The sequence below is a fragment of the Gobio gobio genome (genome assembly GCF_949357685.1).
Source record: "Gobio gobio genome assembly, chromosome: 24".
Classification (NCBI taxonomy): Eukaryota; Metazoa; Chordata; class Actinopteri; order Cypriniformes; family Gobionidae; genus Gobio; species Gobio gobio.
The window spans coordinates 24,179,163-24,198,906 of record NC_137120.1 but is presented as its reverse complement, the minus strand read 5'-3'; the positions used below and the strand labels follow the sequence as shown (position 1 = coordinate 24,198,906).

General features: G+C 37.6%; 1 protein-coding gene across 1 annotated transcript; it reads left to right on the top strand.

Annotated features, from left to right (window-relative positions):
* Positions 1 to 20: 20 nt before the first annotated feature.
* On the top strand, positions 21 to 18,700 carry sec13 (SEC13 homolog, nuclear pore and COPII coat complex component). The gene is made up of 9 exons (XM_079808372.1): positions 21 to 165; positions 1,315 to 1,359; positions 1,437 to 1,552; positions 1,629 to 1,780; positions 1,870 to 2,003; positions 6,582 to 6,715; positions 7,741 to 7,861; positions 8,112 to 8,258; positions 18,246 to 18,700. Exons 1-9 carry the CDS (start codon positions 163 to 165, stop codon positions 18,354 to 18,356), a joined length of 963 nt encoding a protein of 320 aa, XP_079664498.1. The 5' UTR covers positions 21 to 162; the 3' UTR covers positions 18,357 to 18,700.
* Positions 18,701 to 19,744: the final 1,044 nt, after the last annotated feature.

Sequence of the window (19,744 nt, the reverse complement as noted above, 5' to 3'; positions counted from 1 at the left end):
CGGAACCTTGTTTTTGTTCCACCCGGACACTTTAGCAACGGAAATACAGTCCGCACTGAGCGGTCAGTCTGCCACGTCGGAAATATTATCAGTATTTTCATTTCTAAAGATCAGAACGTTTTTAAGGCGTTGAAGGAGTTTGTAGGAGGGATATAGGCAAATATGGTGAGTGTTACATTATTGACTGGGGTTGATTATGTTCGGATTCTATAGTTTCATAATAAATGACCTGATGAGAAATGAAATGTATTTTACGTGTCAAAAGACTTATTTAGATATGGTTTGATTTTCAACTCTTTATAAAACAGCTCTGATAATTTAAAACAATTATCTTTGATTATGTTAAATATGTAACTTACGTTAACAAATGCCATGTTGGTTCAGGTTTTCAACTATTATTATTCTCGGCCAGTTTTGGCTATGTTGGATCCGAGTTTAATGAGCTATCAACTAATTAAATGTTGTGTTATATTTATATTTACTGCTGTCAATTGATAAAACTATTTTATTCAGTTAGTTACATACATGATTATTTAATATTATATCAGTATTAGCAGAAAAAAACGCCAAAATATCATTCAAATATGCTGTTTATTATCAATGTTGGAAACAATATTTTTTTGATAGTTTTTTCAGGATTCATTGATGAATAAAAGGTTTTAAAAGAACAGCATTTTATTAAAATAAAAATATTTTGTAACAATATACACTACCGTTCAAAAGTTTGTGGTGGTCAGTAGTTTTTTTTAATTTCTACTTTTGAGAGCAATAATAATACTTTTAATCAGCAAGAATGTGTCAAATTAATCAAAAGTGATAGTAAATATATATATATATATATATATATATATATATATATATATATATATATATATATATATATATATATATATATATATATATATATATAGTTAGAAAAGCATTCTGTTTTGAATAAATGCTTTTTAACATTTTATTTATTAATGGATCCTGAAAAAAGTAAACAGAGGATAAAATAATATTATTATTTAAAAAAAAGTATAACATTGAGAATAAACCATCATGATTTCTGAAGGATCATGTGAAACTGACGACTGGAGTAATGATGCTGAAAATTCAGCTTTGATCACAGGAACAAATTATATTTTAAAGTATATTAAAACAGAAAACCATTATTTGAAATTGAAATATTTCACAATATTACCATATTTTTCAGTATTTTTGATCAAATAAAAGCAGCCTTGAGGAGCACCATGACTTCTTTCAAAAACATTTTAAATAGTAATGTTTTCAAACTTTTGAACTCTTGCACATCTGTGCTCTTGTGTCTTTCAGGTTTCGGTCATTAACACAGTGGACACCTCGCATGAGGATATGATCGTGAGTATCTCCATCCATCTTTACTTTAACTGCATCTTTCTCAACATTATGACTCTGATTTGTCATTCTGTGTCCAGCATGATGCTCAGATGGATTATTACGGCACCAGACTGGCCACCTGCTCCTCTGATCGCTCTGTGAAGATCTTTGACGTCAAAAACGGAGGGCAGATCCTTGTGGCTGATCTGAGGGGGTATGTGAAGCACGCAACTAAAACTAGGGTTTCTATGGAGTCGATTTTAAGTCTAATTCTTACTCTCTTATGGCAGCCATGAGGGTCCCGTGTGGCAGGTGGCCTGGGCTCACCCCATGTACGGCAACCTCCTGGCATCCTGCTCCTATGACAGGAAGGTGATCATCTGGAAGGAGGAGAACGGCACCTGGGATAAGATGTATGAATACACAGGCCACGACTCCTCCGGTAACTTCACGCTTTTGGTTCTCATATCAAACACTGTGACGTAGAAATTCATCCCGCTGTGGGCAATCACACATTCGGTTCTCCTGCAGTGAACTCTGTTTGCTGGGGACCGTATGACTTCGGGTTGATTCTGGCCTGTGGCAGCTCAGATGGTGCGATTTCAGTGTTGACCTGTTCTGGAGATGGACACTGGGATATTAAGAAGATCAACAATGCACATACAGTGAGTTTAGCCTTTAAATGACATCTTAAAAAAAATAAAAACAAAAAATACATTATATATATATATATATATATTACAGTTGCAAGAAAAAGTATGTGAACCGCTTGCAGAATCTGTGAAAATGTGAATAATTTTACAAAATAAGAGAGATCATACAAAATGCATATTATTATTTTTTTAGTTCTGTCCTGAATAAGATATTTTACATACATTTCTTTAGTCCCTTGTTTGTTCTGAGCAGTTAAACTGCCCAATGTTCTTCAAACAAATCATCCAGGTTCTGCAAATTCTTCAGTTTACCAGCATCTTCTGCATATTTAAACCCTCTCTAGCAGGGACTGTATGATTTTGAGATCCATTTTTTCACATTGAGGACAATTGAGGGACTCAAACACAACTATTAAAAAAGGTTGAAACATTCACTGATGCTCCAGAAGGAAACACGACGCATTAAGAGCCGGGGGGGTGAAAACTTTTGAACAGTATGAAGATGTCCAAATTTTTTTTATTTTAATTATCAATTTCTTTCATTTAGTACTGCCCTTCGGAAGCAATGGAAGATACTTGGATGTTTTCCAAATTCAAAAAGTTTTCGCCTCCCCGGCTGTTAATGCATCAGTGAATGTTTGAACCTTTTTTTTAATAATTGTTTTTGAGTCCCTCAATTGTCCTCAGTGTGAAAAGATGGATCTCAAAATCATAGTCATTGCTGGAGAGGGTTAATTTGCAGGACCTGAAGGATTTTTTCTGAAGAAATGTTAAAGGATTAGTTCACTTTAAAGGTCCCCTTCTTCGCGATTCCATTGTTCAAACTTTAGTTAGTGTGTAATGTTGCTGTTAGAGCATAAATAATACCTGTAAAATTATAAAGCTCAAAGTTCAATGCCAAGCGAGATATTTTATTTAACAGAAGTTCCCTTTCAAAGCCTACAGCGAACGGCTGGCTTGGACTACATCCTGGTACTTCCTTCTTTAATTACGTCAGTAGAGCAGTAGAACAGACTAACCTCCGCCCACAAAGAAACGCGAAAAAGGGGGCGCGGTCTTGTTGCTGTCCCACGTGGAGAAGCGGACGGTCGCGTGGAGAAAAGGAACTGTTGCGTTGAGTGTGTTTATCGCCATGTCATCGAGACGCTGTTATTTTCATCCAGGAGTCAAATCACCTTTGTTTGGCTTTCCCAGGGACGCTGTAGAGATTATTGAACGCATACATCTCTCCGTTAAGAGGCGTGACCTTTCCAACGTGCACTAAGCTGCTGTCAAATTACAACACAGGAACCGCTTTCACGTGCGCTAAGCTGTGGTCGAATCACAGCACAGGAACCGCTTGCACAATCAGAACTCGTTACGTGTTTCTGAAGGAGGGACTTTATAGAACAAGGAAATCACCAGCCGTTTTTAGGACAGTGGAAACAGCGGTATACAGATAAGTAAATAGTGTGAAAAATACTGTGTTTTTTAACACGCGAAACATGAACACGTTATATTGCACACTGTAAACACAATCAAAGCTTCAAAAAAACACGAAGAACGGGACCTTTAAAATTAAAATGTCCTTATAATTTCCTTACCCCCATCTTATCTAAGATGTTCGTGTCTTTCTCTCTTCAGTTGAAAAGAAATTAAGTTTATGAGAAACATTCCATGATTTTTCTTCACATAATAGACTTAAATGGCAACCAAAATGTTGAAGGTCCAAAAAAATTCATTTTCAAAGTGCTTCGAAGGGCTTCAGAGGCTCTGTGCAATCCCAGCTGAGGAATAGGGTCTTATCTAGTGAAACCATTGGTTATTTTCAAGAAAAAATAAACATTTATATACTTTTTTTAACCTAAATTGCTCCTCTTGCGCTGCTCTGCGACGGGCCACGGATTGCAGTCCCTCCAGAAAAACGTGATTATGCGATCGCGTGATTTAACGCATAATCAGCCAAAGTCCGCGTATTCATGCGGGGGCCGCATTTTTTCAAATACGCCGCACTTTCGCCGCATAAATTATGCGGGGCTATCATGATTTCATAATCCCCGCATTTTCGTTGCAAAAAAAGTCATATATATTAGCAGAAAGTTGAAAATTTTTCGTTTACTTCACACAAGAGCCGCCATTTCCGCCTATTGCCATGGGAACGTTTTGAAGTGACGTGATTACCCGACGCGAACGTCATCGAAAAGCTTCAAACCCCGTGGAGAAACCATAGATACCGGTGAAACCATGATGAAGCACAAATTCCCATTGGCCAACAAAAATAACAGCAAAAGAGCAAAGCAGTTTCCCTGTGTGCTGACTGATTTCAAAACACAGCATCATGAAGCTTTGAAGCGTTATGAATCAATGAGTCGATTCAGCGGTTTGAAGCGTTATGAATCAATGAGTTGATTCAGCGGTTTGAAGCGTTATGAATCAATGAGTCGATTCAGCGGGTTGGATCGCCAAAGTCACGTATTTCAGCAGTTTGACACGCGATCCGAATCATGAATCGACTCGATGATTCATAGCATCATGATGCTGTGTTTTGAAATCAGTCATCACTATATAAGTCGTTATTTAGTTTTTTTTGCACACAATAACTATTATCGTCGCTTCATAAAGTTATTGTAGAACCACTGTAGTGAGATGGACTTTGTAACGACGTCTTTAGTAGGCTACCTTTTATGGGTCTTACATTGTGCCAATGGAGGCCTTTCTGAGCCATCGGAATTCAACTAAAATATCTTAATTTGTGTCCAACAACATAAAGGGAAGTCATTAATGACAGAATTTTCATTTTTAGGTGAACTAACCCTTTAAGAGATTGCACTTTGTGCATTGGAAGCACTCAAATGTCTGTTTTGTATAGCGACATCTGTAAAACAGGAAGTTATTTATAAATTTTTTCTGAAGTTGTAGCATATTCCTTTTGTAAAGCTACAAAACTTGATTGACTAAATGTTTTGTAAATTTGAGCCATTATTAAGGTCTTCAATAAAACAAGATGAGAACTTAAATATTCCAGCACTTTCTGTGATGTAGTGCTTTTTTTCTCTTTCTCATCAAACCGCAGTTTTTGCAAGTTCCTGCAATTTTATCGCATAAAATTGCATAAATATCCCGCATTTTCCATCGCATTTTTTAAGAAAACGTGCCGCATAATCAAGGATTTTTGCCCGCAACAATCACAAAAAAAAGCCGCATTTTTCTGGAAGGACTGGGATTGCGCAATCAGACAGCGCTAGACGTAGGAGGAAGTACTAAATATCCAATTTTAATGTTATTTTTAATGTGATGATTTGTAAAACTAAAAGTTTAAAGGTGTAGGCGACTTTGTGGCAAACAAGCACACTTATTTTAAAAAGAGGGCAACAGAGAGGACGACACTTATAATGTATATGAAGAGTTCAGATGCAAAAGTCTCTAAAAGCCACTTCGGTCAAAAATGAGATAACTGAGTGAATGCTCTCCACATAAAGTATACGTTCATAAAATACTTTAACTTCAAAGTTCAAACCCACTAAATCCCAGCCTCAGCCCATTCAGAAGTACCGGTACTTGGGTAGAAACCTATACATAGAAGCCTGACAAAAATGCTAATTTTAAAGAAAGGATCTTGCATGTGAAGTCTTCATATATATACCACTCCTTTATATATGGGAAAAAGTAGGAAGTCACAACGAAAAACAAAAAACTTTTCTTCAAATTATGACTGAATTACACAGAAAACAATTATAATCACTGAAGCTGTCGGTCAGTTCAGTGTGATACTTTAAAAGAACAATGTTTAATAAGAGTAGAATATTACAATTTTCCCTATAACATTACTGTTAATTTGATCTGCATATCAATTCAAGCTCAGTGTTCAATTGCTCATAAACAGACATGTAATATTATTTACTGCACTTAATAGCAACACAATAGTAAATGTATGATTAAATTAACTTACATTTTCCTTAAATTTTAACATTTGAGAGCAGTGGCACCCACCCCATCAAGTTCTACAGATGTTCTCTCAAATGTTAATCATTTGATTATTAAATGTATTTAATTTAATTATTTAAATCAAGCTCGATTAACCTTCGTAAAGCATTCAAAAACTGTTAACACCTTTTGCATTCCCGGGTCAGTTTTGACCCTGTGGATCGTGAGCTTTTAAAAACAGTCATAACTTTTAATATTACTTAATAACTTATGTATTAACTTAATATTACTCAATAATAAATACACTCTCCTTCATGTATAATTTTAAGAAATATTTGCATATACTGTGTATATATATTTATATAATTTATCTTGTATATAAATATCAATATTTTATATATGAACATTTCTTAAAAATATACATGCATGTCTGTGTATTTATATAGGCCTATACATAATAATCACACATAGTACACACATATATTATGTAAACACAAACTTTTATTTTAATGCGATTAATCGTGATTAATTGATTGCCCAACATGATTATAAATCAAATATTTGCTGATTGGACAATACATTCAATATAGAGGCTTCTGTCGAGTATGGTATACGACATACAAGGCTGACCTAATTTATTGTACTTCATCCTGTTCTTTGAGTTTTTACATGGTTTCTTTATGGCAGATCGGCTGTAACGCTGTGAGTTGGGCCCCAGCTGTTGTCCCAGGAAGTCTTATTGAGCAGCCAACAGGACAGAAGCCCAACTACATCAAGAGATTTGTGTCTGGAGGCTGTGACAATCTGGTCAAGCTGTGGAAGTGAGTGCAGCCCTTATTTTACAGTGCACAGTGACGAGCACCTGCTGTCAGCTACTACACTTGGTCATAAATAGACCCACACAGAATTTAACAGAATAATAAAAAAAAGATTATGCTGAAAATATATTTAAATATATTATAATGGTGCTGAGAGTGCTACATTCTTATTGGTGCTGACAGCATTATCAAATTAGCCAATAATATGTAAAATGCTATTTCTTTTTCTAAATCCCATTATGCTATTTCTAATTTTATTTTGAAGGTCTCCTACAATAGATATACATGCATCAAAAGTTAAATAACACTCACCAATAACACTAATTATCTCATAATATACATTGCACATCACCTCCTTTCTCAAAGAGTCTCTCTATACCCCTCCTTTCCGAGATCCAACTCTGCTCTGATTGGTCAGACGGCCCAATCTGTTGTGATTAGTCTACCACTTACAGCTAGGGATTCTCATTTCGGTTAATTTTCCCAACCGACAACCGCCGCTCATTAACAGTTAACTGATAAGATTATAATATTGAATTGGCATTAAATAAAAATACAATTGACGAGTGTCTGTGACCCATTAAAAAAAAGACACCTTTTTTTTTTTCTTTCATTGGTTTATTTTACCGTGCAAACAGCAGCATACGCCGTTGGGCTATTTTTTTAAACGACAGTGGGCGACTCTGAGTAATTTTTCTATAAACCAGGAAATCAGGAAACAGCGGCGAGAAGGACATGCGTGACAATGTTTACTTAAAATCCCTCTAAAGGCAATTCTGAGATTTGTTTTTTTAGGAGACAACTTTAATTGTCATGTACTTCAATCTTTAACACCTTTTACATTCACAAACATTTATTACACACTGAATGAAAGGTAATATCTGAAAAAAGCATAATATGGGGCACTTTAAAAGAATGGTTCACTCAAAAGTGAAAATGGAATTTCTATTATTATTTGATTAGGAAATACAGTGCCTTTCAACGTCTTTGCGTCAAGTTATGTGCTGACATTCATACTTTCTCCCCAGAGAAGAGGACGGCCAATGGAAAGAGGACCAGAAACTGGAGGCGCACAGTGATTGGGTGAGAGATGTTGGCTGGGCTCCTTCCATTGGTCTGCCCTCCAGCACAATTGCCAGCTGCTCACAGGTAATCACAGCCAAGTGCTTAACTCAAAATATTGCACTGGGTGGCTCTTCAAGTGTCAATGTAAACGATAATTATAATAAAAATACAATTGACGTAAATTTGTATTTTATTCCTGTAGCTCAAACAGTAGAGCATGGCGGTAACAACGCCAAAGTGTTTTGATTCCGAATGCAATATAAGTTGCGTTGTATAATACCGCCTGCATTACGCATACATCTATTATATTATGTTATAATATATTATAACATAGGATGGTCGTGTGTTTATCTGGACGTGTGACGACCCAGCCGGTAACACCTGGACTGCCAAACTTCTTCACAAATTCAACGACGTGGTGTGGCACGTGAGCTGGTCCATCACAGGAAACATCCTGGCTGTGTCAGGAGGGGACAACAAAGTATGTACCTGTCAAATATTGATTTAATTTCATAATTTATTCACTCTTGTGTTGTTCCAAATGCTTACGACTTTCTTCTGTAGAACACAAATGCAAACATTTGTAACATAACATTTTTTAATGTTTTTGCAAGAAGTTTCCGGTTCAAGTCAAGTCAACTTTATTTATATAGCGCTTTTTACAATGCAGATTGTTTCAAAGCAGCTTCACAGTGTTAAACAGGAAAATAATGCAACAGAATTTTATTCGGCCGTACAGCCGCTCCGGAGACAATGGTGATGTCATCTAGCTCATTTCAATTTTCATACAGTGACAAAGTGGGCATTAGATTAGTAATTAGATCAGTAATTTAGTTTATACAGGGAGTGCAGAATTATTAGGCACGTTGATTTTCTGATCATATTTTTTTTCCAGGCACATTTGACCAATTCCAAACCACAGTAATCCTAATAACTACTATTGATTTAGTATTTAATAATGTATAAGTGATATATAATTGTTCATGAAGGCTGGAAATTAAAATCACCTTATATTCAGGTGTGCAGAATTATTAGGCATGTTTTCTTTTACAGATAAATTGAGCCAAAAAAGAGATTTAACTCAGACTGAAAAGTCCAAAAGTATTAAATGCCCATGAGAAGGATGCAATACTAATGCAATACTAGACATTGCAGTTAAGGCATGACCATTGGACAGTGAAATGCTCGTTGGGTCAGCAGGGTCAGATAAAAACATGTGGCGGAGAAAAGACACCTATTAACCGCAAAAGAATTAAGAATTAAGGTGAAGAATTAAGGGTGAAACCATCAGGAACCCTTTAGTCTCCAGCGCCACCATTTTCCAAAGCTGCAACCTACCTGGAGTCTCCAGAAGTGCAAGGTGTCAGGATCTCATAGACTTCAGTTAGGTAAAGAATCCTAAAAAATGACCCCCACTAGATAAGAATCACAAGCTGAAGTGTTGTAAAATACATGAAGCCTGCTTTTTTATAGGCTTTATAGGTTTTATAGGTTGAGAATGACTCTTGAAGGACCAGCACCACATCCTCTAGTACCACTGTTTGAAGAATTCATCTTCCAGAATCTGGCAGTGCGTTTTGGGAGTTCATTTTAGTCCATCCTGAAGTCCGTTTTGCAGAGATGGACTAAAAATGAACTCCCAAAACGTACTGCCAGATTCTGGAAGATGAATTCTTCAAACAGTGGTGCAAGAGGATGTGGTGCTGGTCCTTCAAGAGTCACTCTCAACCTATCTGTCCATAAAGCCTATAAAAAAACCTTCTTCATGTATTTTACAACACTTCAGCTTGTGATTCTTATCTAGTGGGGGTCATTTTTTAGGATTCTTTACCTAACTGAAGTCTCTGAGATCCTGACACCTTGCACTTCTGGAGACTCCAGGTAGGTTGCAGCTTTGGAAAATGGTGGCGCTGGAGACTAAAGGGTTCCTGATGGTTTCACCCGTAATTCTTCACCTTAATTCTTAATTCTTTTGCAGTTAACAGGTGTCTTTTCTTCACCACCTGTTTTTGTCTGACCCTGCTGACCCAACGAGCATTTCACTGTCCAATGGTCATGCCTTAACTGCAATGTCTAGTATTGCATTAGTATTGCATCCTTCTCATGGGCATTTAATACTTTTTGACTTTTCAGTCTGAGTTAAATCTCTTTTTTGGCTCAATTTATCTGTAAAAGAAAACATGCCTAATAATTCTGCACACCTGAATATAAGGTGATTTTCATTTCCAGCCTTCATGAACAATTATATATCACTTATACATTATTAAATACTAAATCAATAGTAGTTATTAGGATTACTGTGGTTTGGAATTGGTCAAATGTGCCTGGAAAAAAAATATGATCAGAAAATCAACGTGCCTAATAATTCTGCACTCCCTGTATGGTTAATTTGGTTTACTAATTAGTTTTATTTGGATATTTAGTTGAAAAATGTAGGTTCACTGCATTTATTTGAGCAAAAATACAGTAAAAACAGTAATATTGTGAAATATTTTTACAATTTAAAATAACAGTTTTCTATTTCAATATATTGTAAAATGAAGACTGGAGTAATGATACTGAAAATTCAGCTTTGATCACAGGATTAAATTACAGTGTCACATGATCCTTCAGAAATCATTCTAATATGATGATTTGATGCTCAAGGAACATTTCTTCTTATTCTTATCAACATTGAAAATATTTTTGTTTAAACTATACTTTTTCTAAGGATTCTTTAATAAATGGAAAGTTCGAAAGAGCAGCATTTATTTGAAATAGAAATATTTTGTAACATTATAAATGTATTTACTGTCACTTTCGATCAATTTAATGCATTCTTGCTTAATATGAGAATTAAGTTCTTTAAAAAAAAAAATCATACTAACCACAACTTTTTGAACGGTAATGTATAGATATATACATATGTCTTTAGGGCTGGACGAAAACTAATCGAAACCGAAATTTAGAACCTCTAACCGACGTAATTTTCCCATGTCGGTTATTTCGGTTTTCGAAAAGATGCAGGAGCAGTTATCTTTATTTATAGATGCTCAGAATTACTATGGTAATTGCATGTTTTACACAGTTTATACACGCAAGTTAATCGCGTTCTTATATGCGCTGATACACACACAGAGATGGCGCGCGCAAGCCTCGAAGCCAGATCACTTTCACTTGCCATCCTCATGAAGTTTGTCAATTAAATGAGTTTAAAGGCTTGCCAGTTTGTGCACTATTCAAGAACAAAGTTATGGAAAACTTCCGTTCAGTGCTCATGAGCTTTTTTCTGTGCCACAGAGAGCCGCGTCGTGTCTCTGACAACGCGCGCCAGATCACTTTCACTTGCATCCTCACAAAGCTTTGTCATTTGTATGTTTTAAGGCTGCCATTTTGAACATTGAAGCAATTTTAGACCATCAGTTGTGTATTATGTTGAACTAATGCCTGATATATTGTGACACACGAACACTCAAAAAATCGTAATTGAGGTAAAATGTTAAATTAAGATGTTTATTTTTGGTCAAATTGTTACAGCCCTAATATGTATATATCTACTGCGAAACTACAAATTTTTTTTTTTAAATTACAGTATTTTATAATTTTATTTATATCCACCAATATACAGTATTATAAGAGTAAGCAATGTTTACCCAAATATATTTGACTTGCATACTATTTTTTGCTTTTTAATAAATGAAGTAGGGCTGTCGCGGTGAAGGGATTTCCCTTGCGGTAATTTTGAGTGGCTCAATAGCGCGATATGCGGTATTATCGTCATTTATTTATTTATTGCTATATTAATAAGTGTTACTATGTGTCAGCGGGCACAAAAACCGAAACAAAACAGCGTTGAAACAGAAAGAGAAGTAAACAGAAGAGAATGTCAAAATAAGGGTCTTCATAGGGCTCGTTAGGCTATTGTTACACCGATCAGGCATAACATTATGACAAGTGAATAACACTGATTATCTCTTCATCACGGCACCTGTTAGTGGGTGGGATATATTAGGCAGCAAGTGAACATTTTGTCCTCAAAGTTGATGTGTTAGAAGCAGGAAAAATGGGCAAAATTGTGATGGCTAGACGACTGGGTCAGAGCATCTCCAAAACTGCAGCTCTTGTGGGGTGTTCCCAGTCTGCAGTGGTCAGTATCTATCAAAAGTGGTCAAAGGAAGGAACACGCGACAGGGTCATGGGCGGCCAAGGCTCATTGATGCACTTGGGGAGCCTCATCCTTCACTTAATAGAGATCAATGGCATTGATTCAATGCATTTACCAGCGCTGATGCCATTCTTTAGAAATACCCTTAAACGTTAAAAGGATAATACGACAAAGCTTTGGCTTTTCTTGAAAACAGCAGCATTCAATACACCTGCACGAAGTGCAAAACAAGAAGGGCATAGCCTTGAAAAAAACACTTGAATATAACTGTTGCTTGAATTCCTCTGCGTTGGCTTGTCAGTCTCGTGGTAATACAATATTGCGGTTATCGCGACAGCCCTAATATGAATTTGACTGTATAATACGAATATGAACCGTGCATCTTTTTTGCTTTTGAAGTTAAATAGCAGGTGCTAATAGACTGTTTTAACACTCATTCTCAAGAATGCATCATCAAACTAGTCCAATGACAAATAAAAAGCTCACTCATTGTGATATTAACACTGTATATTGGTTGTGCGTCAAACTCAAACATGATTCACCCACTCACCATCTAAAGGACAGGCCATGAATGTGCTTTGACATTGTGATTCATTGACTTTTCACCATGAAACTTATGTTGACAGTCTTTGGCTCTTGTCCCTGTGGGATTACAGAATAAGGATGCTGCTGTTGGAGCATGTGGGCAGCTTACAGCCCTGCAGAGCAGCGATTTACCCAGCATCATTACTCATTTTACAGTGCCTGAGTATTAAAGCACTCTCAGGTTCAGGAATTAATGACTGAGGTTATATCACCCAGCACTCGGTCCCCGACATCGCCTCTTATTTAAATGAAGACTGGGTTGTTGTTGCGCTTTCGGTGAGATGCTCTGGCTTGTAATTATTCACGGCGGCAAGCGGCGGGTCGAGCCATTTACTCTCAGACAAACGTGCCATTATCTGATGCATTTATAAAACAGACAGCTTAATAATGCAAAAGGACTTTGAAAATACACACAGGTTAAATACAGTCTTTTTTAGGTGCTTCTGGAGAGCTAAAGTAGGCACTTTTTTTTACTAATGGTGTGTACGCAGTGATTCTTGGAGGCATGTTCGATGCCTTGTTAGCTCGCCGTAATTGTGTAGAAACAATTTTCACTGAGGCATTGTTAGTAAATTTCTCCGACAATTATAAAGAGACCACAAGTATCAACATGGTATTTGGTATCAACAAGTATCAAATGGTATTTTCTTGTAAAACATACTCCAATAACCCTTGTTTTATTTATCACTACAAAAATAGAGTAGATGATCACACTTGTAGTTGGGGTTCTCTTGACTGTTTTGGTCCGGACCAAAAAAGACAATCAGTCCTTCCAGAAAAATGCGGCTTTTTTGTGATGATTGCGGGCAAAAATCCTTGATTATGCGGCACGTTTTCTTAAAAAATGCGATGGAAAATGCGGGATATTTATGCAGTTTTATGCGATAAAATTGCGGGAACTTGCAAAAACTGCGGTTTGATGAAAAAGAGAAAAGCACTACATCACAGAAAGTGCTGGAAATATTTAAGTTCTCATCTTGTTTTATTGAAGACCTCAATAAACCCATGGCTCAAATTTACAAAACATTGAGTCAAACAAGTTCTGTAGCTTTACCAAAGGAATATGCTACAACTTCTGAAAAAAATGAATAAATAACTTCCTGTTTTACAGAGGTAGCTATACAAAACAGGCATTTGAGTGCTTCCAATGCACAAAGTGCAATCTCTTAAAGGGTTAGTTCACCCAAAAATGAAAATTCTGTCATTAATGACTTCCCCTCATGTCGTTGGACACCCGTAAGACTTCGGAACACAAATGAATATTTTAGTTGAAATCCGATGGCTCAGAAAGGCCTCCATTGGCACAATGCACTTTACATTCTCAAGACCCATAAAAGGTACTAAAGATGTCGTTACAAAGTCTATCTCACTACAGTGGTTCTACAATAACTTTATGAAGCGACGAGAATAGTTTTTGTGCGCGAAAAAAACCTAAATAACGACTTATATAGTGATGACCGATTTCAAAAAACAGCATCATGAAGCTTTGAAGCGTTATGAATCAGCGAGTCGATTCAGCGGTTTGAATCGCGTGTCAAACCGCCAAACTGCTGAAATGCGTGACTTTGGCGATCCAAACCGCTGAATCGACTCACTGATTCATAATGCTTCGAAGCTTCATGATGCTGTTTTTTTTTAATCGGTCAACACACCGGGAAACTGCTTTGCGCGGTCTTTTGCTGTTATTTTTGTTGGCAAATGGGAATTTGCGTGCTTCAACATAGTTTCACGGATATCTATGGTTTCACCACGGGGTTTGCAGCTTTTCGATGATGTTCACGTCGGGTAATTACGTCACTTCAAAACATTCCCATGGCAATAGGGGGAAATGGCGGCTCTTGTGTGAAGTAAACGAACATTTTCAACTTTCTGCTAATATATATGACTTTTTTGCAACGAAAATGCAGGGATTATGAAATCATGCTAGCCCCGCATATTTTGCACGCGGAAATAGGCAATTTATGCTGCGAGAGTGCATCGTATTTGAAAAAATGCGGGGACTTTAGCTGATTATGCGTTAAATCATGTGATCGTATAATCGCGTTTTTCTGGAGGGACTGGAAAATGATACATTTTGGGTGTGTGTTCACACTTGGCATAATTGGTTTGATTAAAAGGAATTCTGGTGCGATTGCTTTGTTAGTTTGGTTCATTTGAATAAGTGTGAACGCTGCGAGACCTTCTGAAAAGATGGGTCTCCGTCCGCTTCCAAATGAACTCTGGTACGGTTCAACTAAAATATGAACGCAACACTGACCAAAGACATGTAAACGAACCAAAAACACGACACGATTTGACAAGATGTGACCTTAAAAGGACAGAATGCTCAAGCATACGTGTTTTTTCTCGTCATAGTCATGATGTTGTCCTTCACAGTTCAGTACAGGCGTCAGAACGCTGTCTCCTCGCAGCAGATCTTCATTTGTGTGTCTGCCGCAGTTTTGACTCCTTTACACATCTTATAAGCTCTTCAAGAGTTCTCAGCTGGTCAAAATACCATTGTAGGTTTCCGCTGAATGAAGCCCTAGCTTGACACTTTCTCCATTCTCTTCGTCCAAATCCACATCAATAAATCCACAGAACCACTCGTGCAAAAATGAATCCGTTTACTCGTTTGGCAACAAAAAACATAATCACAAGAATATTACAGAAAATAAAAAAAGGGAATAGAGAGAGAAAAGGTCAAAAAACTGTGAGGCTCCACTCTCTGCTTGCCTGACTCAGATAACTTTACAACTTCCCCTCACAATACTCGTGAGAGTATTCCCCGCAATTAAAGGTGTATGTGGTTAAAGGTAAAATTCGATAACAGTCCTCTATTCCAAAATATCACCAATGTAATATAAATGCACTCTAAATTATCCACCCACATTTTAGATAATTACACAATTAACTCCTTGTATTACTGTAAATATTAACTGAATGTAGATACTGCAAATATTCCCTACAATTTCCTCCACATACAGTGGCATGAAAAAGTATGTGAACCGCTTGCAGAATCTGTGAAAATGGAAATAAATTTAACTAAATTAGAGGGATCATACAAAATGCATGTTATTTTTTATTTAGTACAGTCCTGAATAAGATATTTTACATAAAAAATGTTTACATACAGTGAGGAAAATAAGTATTTGAACACCCTGCTATTTTGCAAGGTCTCCCACTTAGAAATCATGGAGGGGTCTGAAATTGTCATCGTAGGTGCATGTCCACTGTGAGAGACATAATCAAAAAAAAAAAAATCCAGAAATCACAATGGATGATTTTTTAACTATTTATTTGTATGATACAGCTGCAAATAAGTATTTGAAAACCTGAGAAAATCAATGTTAATATTTGGTACAGTAGCCAACGTTTCCTGTAGTTTTTCACCAGATTTGCACACACTGCAGGAGGGATTTTGGCCCACTCCTCCACACAGAATCGATCACCGCAGAATCGATCAGTCAGGTTTCTGGCCTGTCGCTGAGAAACACGGAGTTTGAACTCCCTCCAAAGATTCTCTATCGGGTTTAGGTCTGGAGACTGGCTAGGCCATGCCAGAACCTTGATATGCTTCTTACAGAGCCACTCCTTGGTTATCCTGGATGTGTGCTTCGGGTCATTGTCATGTTGGAAGACCCAGCCTCGACCCATCTTCAATTCTCTAACTGAGGGAAGGAGGTTGTTCCCCAAAATCTCGCAATACATGGCCCTGGTCATCATCTCCTTAATATAGTGCAGTCGCCCTGTCCCATGTACAGAAAAACACCCCCAAAGCATGATGCTACCACCCCCATGCTTCACAGTAGGGATGGTGTTTTTGGGATGGTACTCATCATTCTTCTTCCTCCAAACACGTTTAGTGGAATTATGACCAAAAAGTTATATTTTGGTCTCATCTGACCACATGACTTTCTCCCATGACTCCTCTGGATCATCCAAATGGTCATTGGCAAACTTAAGACGGGTCTGGACATGTGCTGGTTTAAGCAGGGGAACCTTCCGTGCCATGCATGATTTCAAACCATGACGTCTTAGTGTATTACCAAAAGTAACCTTGGAAACGGTGGTCCCAGCTCTTCTCAGGTCATTGACCAGCTCCTCCCGTGTAGTTCTGGGCTGATTTCTCACCTTTCTTAGGATCATTGAGACCCAACGAGGTGAGATCTTGCATGGAGCCCCAGTCTGAGGGAGATTGACAGTCATGTTTAGCTTCTTCCATTTTCTAATGATTGCTCCAACAGTGGACCTTTTTTTTAAAGTTTATTTTCCTCACTTTATAGTCCACAAGACAAGAAAATAGCTGAATTTATTAAAATACCCTGATAAAAAGTTTATGAACCATTGATTCTCAGTGCTGTTTCTCGTTCCCTGGATGATCCACGGCTGTTTTTTTGTTTTGTGATGGTTGTTCACGAGTCCCTAGTTTGTCCTGAGCAGTTAAACTGCCCAATGTTCTTCAGAAAAATCCTCCAGGTCCTGCACATTCTTCAGTTTTCCAGCCTCTTTTTCATATTTGAACCCTCTCCAGCAATGACTGTATGATTTTTAAGATCCATCTTTTCACACTGAGGACAATTGAGGGAGTCAAACACAACTACTAAAAAAGGTTCAAACATTCACTGATGAACTGCTCAGGACAAACAAGGGACTCGTGAACAACCATCACAAAACAAATAAACAGCCGTGGATCATCCAGGGAACGACACACAGCACTGAGAATCAATGGTTCAAAAACTTTTTGTCAGGGTTATTTTAATAAATTCAGCTATTTTTTTTGTCTTGTGGACTATATCTAAACATTTTTTATGTAAATTATCTTATTCAGAACAGTACTAAATAAAAAAAGAACATGCATTTTGTATGAGCTCTCTTATTTAGTTAAAATTATTCCCATTTTCACAGATTCTGCAAGCGGTTCACATACTTTTTCATGCCACTGTAAATGAATCATGTAAATTACTCTTTAACGCATAAATTAACATTATCTATCAACTGCATTTAGGCTCCTACAGCCATCATATGTAGCTACGCACACAACGAGCACATACAAAACAAACAGCTTTTATGATGTATATTTTGAGATGGAACATACCGAAACAATGCTGTGTGCTGGGCTAAATGTGCTTGTTATGTGTGTGTAGCTACATATGATGGCATTTTAACCAGCTTAGAACTCGTGAAGAGCTTATAAAATGTGTAAAGGAGTCAAAACAGCGGCAAGAATCCCTCTGTCACACACAAACCAAGATCAGCTGTGAGGAGACACTGTTCTGATGCCTGTACTGAACTGTGATGGGAAACATCACGACTAACCAGAAAAACAGGCAAGCATTTGCATTCTGACCTTTTTAGGGTCTCATTTTGTGACCTGTCTTGTTTTTGGTTCGTTTACATGTCTTTGGTCCGTGTTGTGTAAATATTTCAGATGAACCACACCAGAGTTTGTTTGGAAGCGAGTTTGTTTGGAGTGAGACCCATCTTTTCAGCGTCTTGGTCAGCTTGTTTGGTGCACATTAGGGTTCGGATGAACGTTCACACTTATTCAAATGAACCGCACTAACAGAGCAATCGCTCCAGGGTTTGTTTTAATCAAATCTGCCGAGTGTGAACACACCTTAGATTGCTTCACTGTCACTGGAATTGGAAGATGTGATGCTTTCTTTTTCCTAACAGCTTCTAACCTGGTGATGTTTTATTTAAAGCGATCATTCAAGCATTAAAGAAATGTGTTCATTGTTTGACTTTTGCTCATAGGTAACCCTGTGGAAGGAATCAGTGGACGGGCAGTGGGCCTGTATCAGTGACGTCAACAAAGGCCAGGGTGCCGTGACCTCCATCACAGACAGCCAACAAAACGAGCAGTGAAGCCCATCTCCTCTCTCGCCCGCGGTGGAGCACCTCCAATCAGAGCAGGGTGACACCCTTCTGCCCTCAAAGACTTTTCTCCAACATTAAAAGTGCATCTCACTCCCAGATGGCAGAATGATTTATTTTTTATTTTTTAGATAATTTCCATTGGTTCATTTCCAAACCAGATGTTTGAGCTGATTTGTATTGTTTATAACAATTCTTAACATGTCAATTATTTTGAGAAGTAAAATATTATGATAAATGAAAGCTTGTTCAAATGTATTGGCCACATTGGAAATCAATGTGTTTCAAGACCTGGATGACCATTGAAGAATAAAGTTTTCTACTCTAAACTATAACTAACCTGTTTATAGTATATTATATTATATTTTTTATATATATATTCGTGAAATTTCCTCACTACTAAATAGTCCACAGTCAACTGTTAGTGGTATTATAACAAAGTGGAAGCAATTGGGAACAATAGCAACTCGGCTAGGAAGTGGTAGGCCACGTAAAATCACAGAGTGGGTCAAGTCGCCAACTTTCTGCAGTCAATAGCTACAGACCTCCAAACTTCATGTGGCCTTCAGATTAGCTCAAGAACAGTGCGTAGAGCTTCATGGAATGGGTTTCCATGGCCGAACAGCTGCATCCAAGCTTTACATCACCAAGTGCAATGCAAAGTGTCTGATGCAGTGGTGTAAAGCACGCCGCCACTGGACTCTAGAGCAGTGGAGACGTGTTCTCTGGAGTGATGAATCACGCTTTGTCTGGCAATCCAATAGATGAGTCTGGTTTTGGCGGTTGCCAGGAGATCAGTACTTGCCTGACTGCATTCTGCCATGTGTAAAGTTTGGTGGAGGGGGGATTATGGTGTGGGGTTATTTTTCAGGGGTTGGGCTTGGCCCCTTAGTTCCAGTGAAATGAACTCTTAATGCTTAAGCGTACCAAGACATTTTGGACAATTTCATGCTCCCAACTTTATGGGAACAGTTTGGGGATGGCCCCTTCCTGTTCTAGCATGACTGCGCACCAGTGCACAAAGCAAGGTCCATAAAGACATGGATGAGCAAGTTTAGTATGGAGGAACTTGACTGGCCTGACCTCAACCCAATAGAACACCTTTGGGATGAATTAGAGCTGAGACTGCGAGCCAGGCTTTCTCCTCCAACATCCGTGTCTGATTTCACAAATGCACTTCTAGAAGAATGGTCAAAAATTCCCATAAACACACTCCTAAACCTTGTGGAAAGCCTTCCCAGAAGAGTTGAAGCTGTTATAGCTGCAAGGGGTGAGCCAACTCCATATTAAACCCTATGCATTAAGAATGGGATGTCATGGGATGTCACACAAACAATCTTACTAAAGCTATTTTTTTTTTTAGATTTCAATCTCAAATT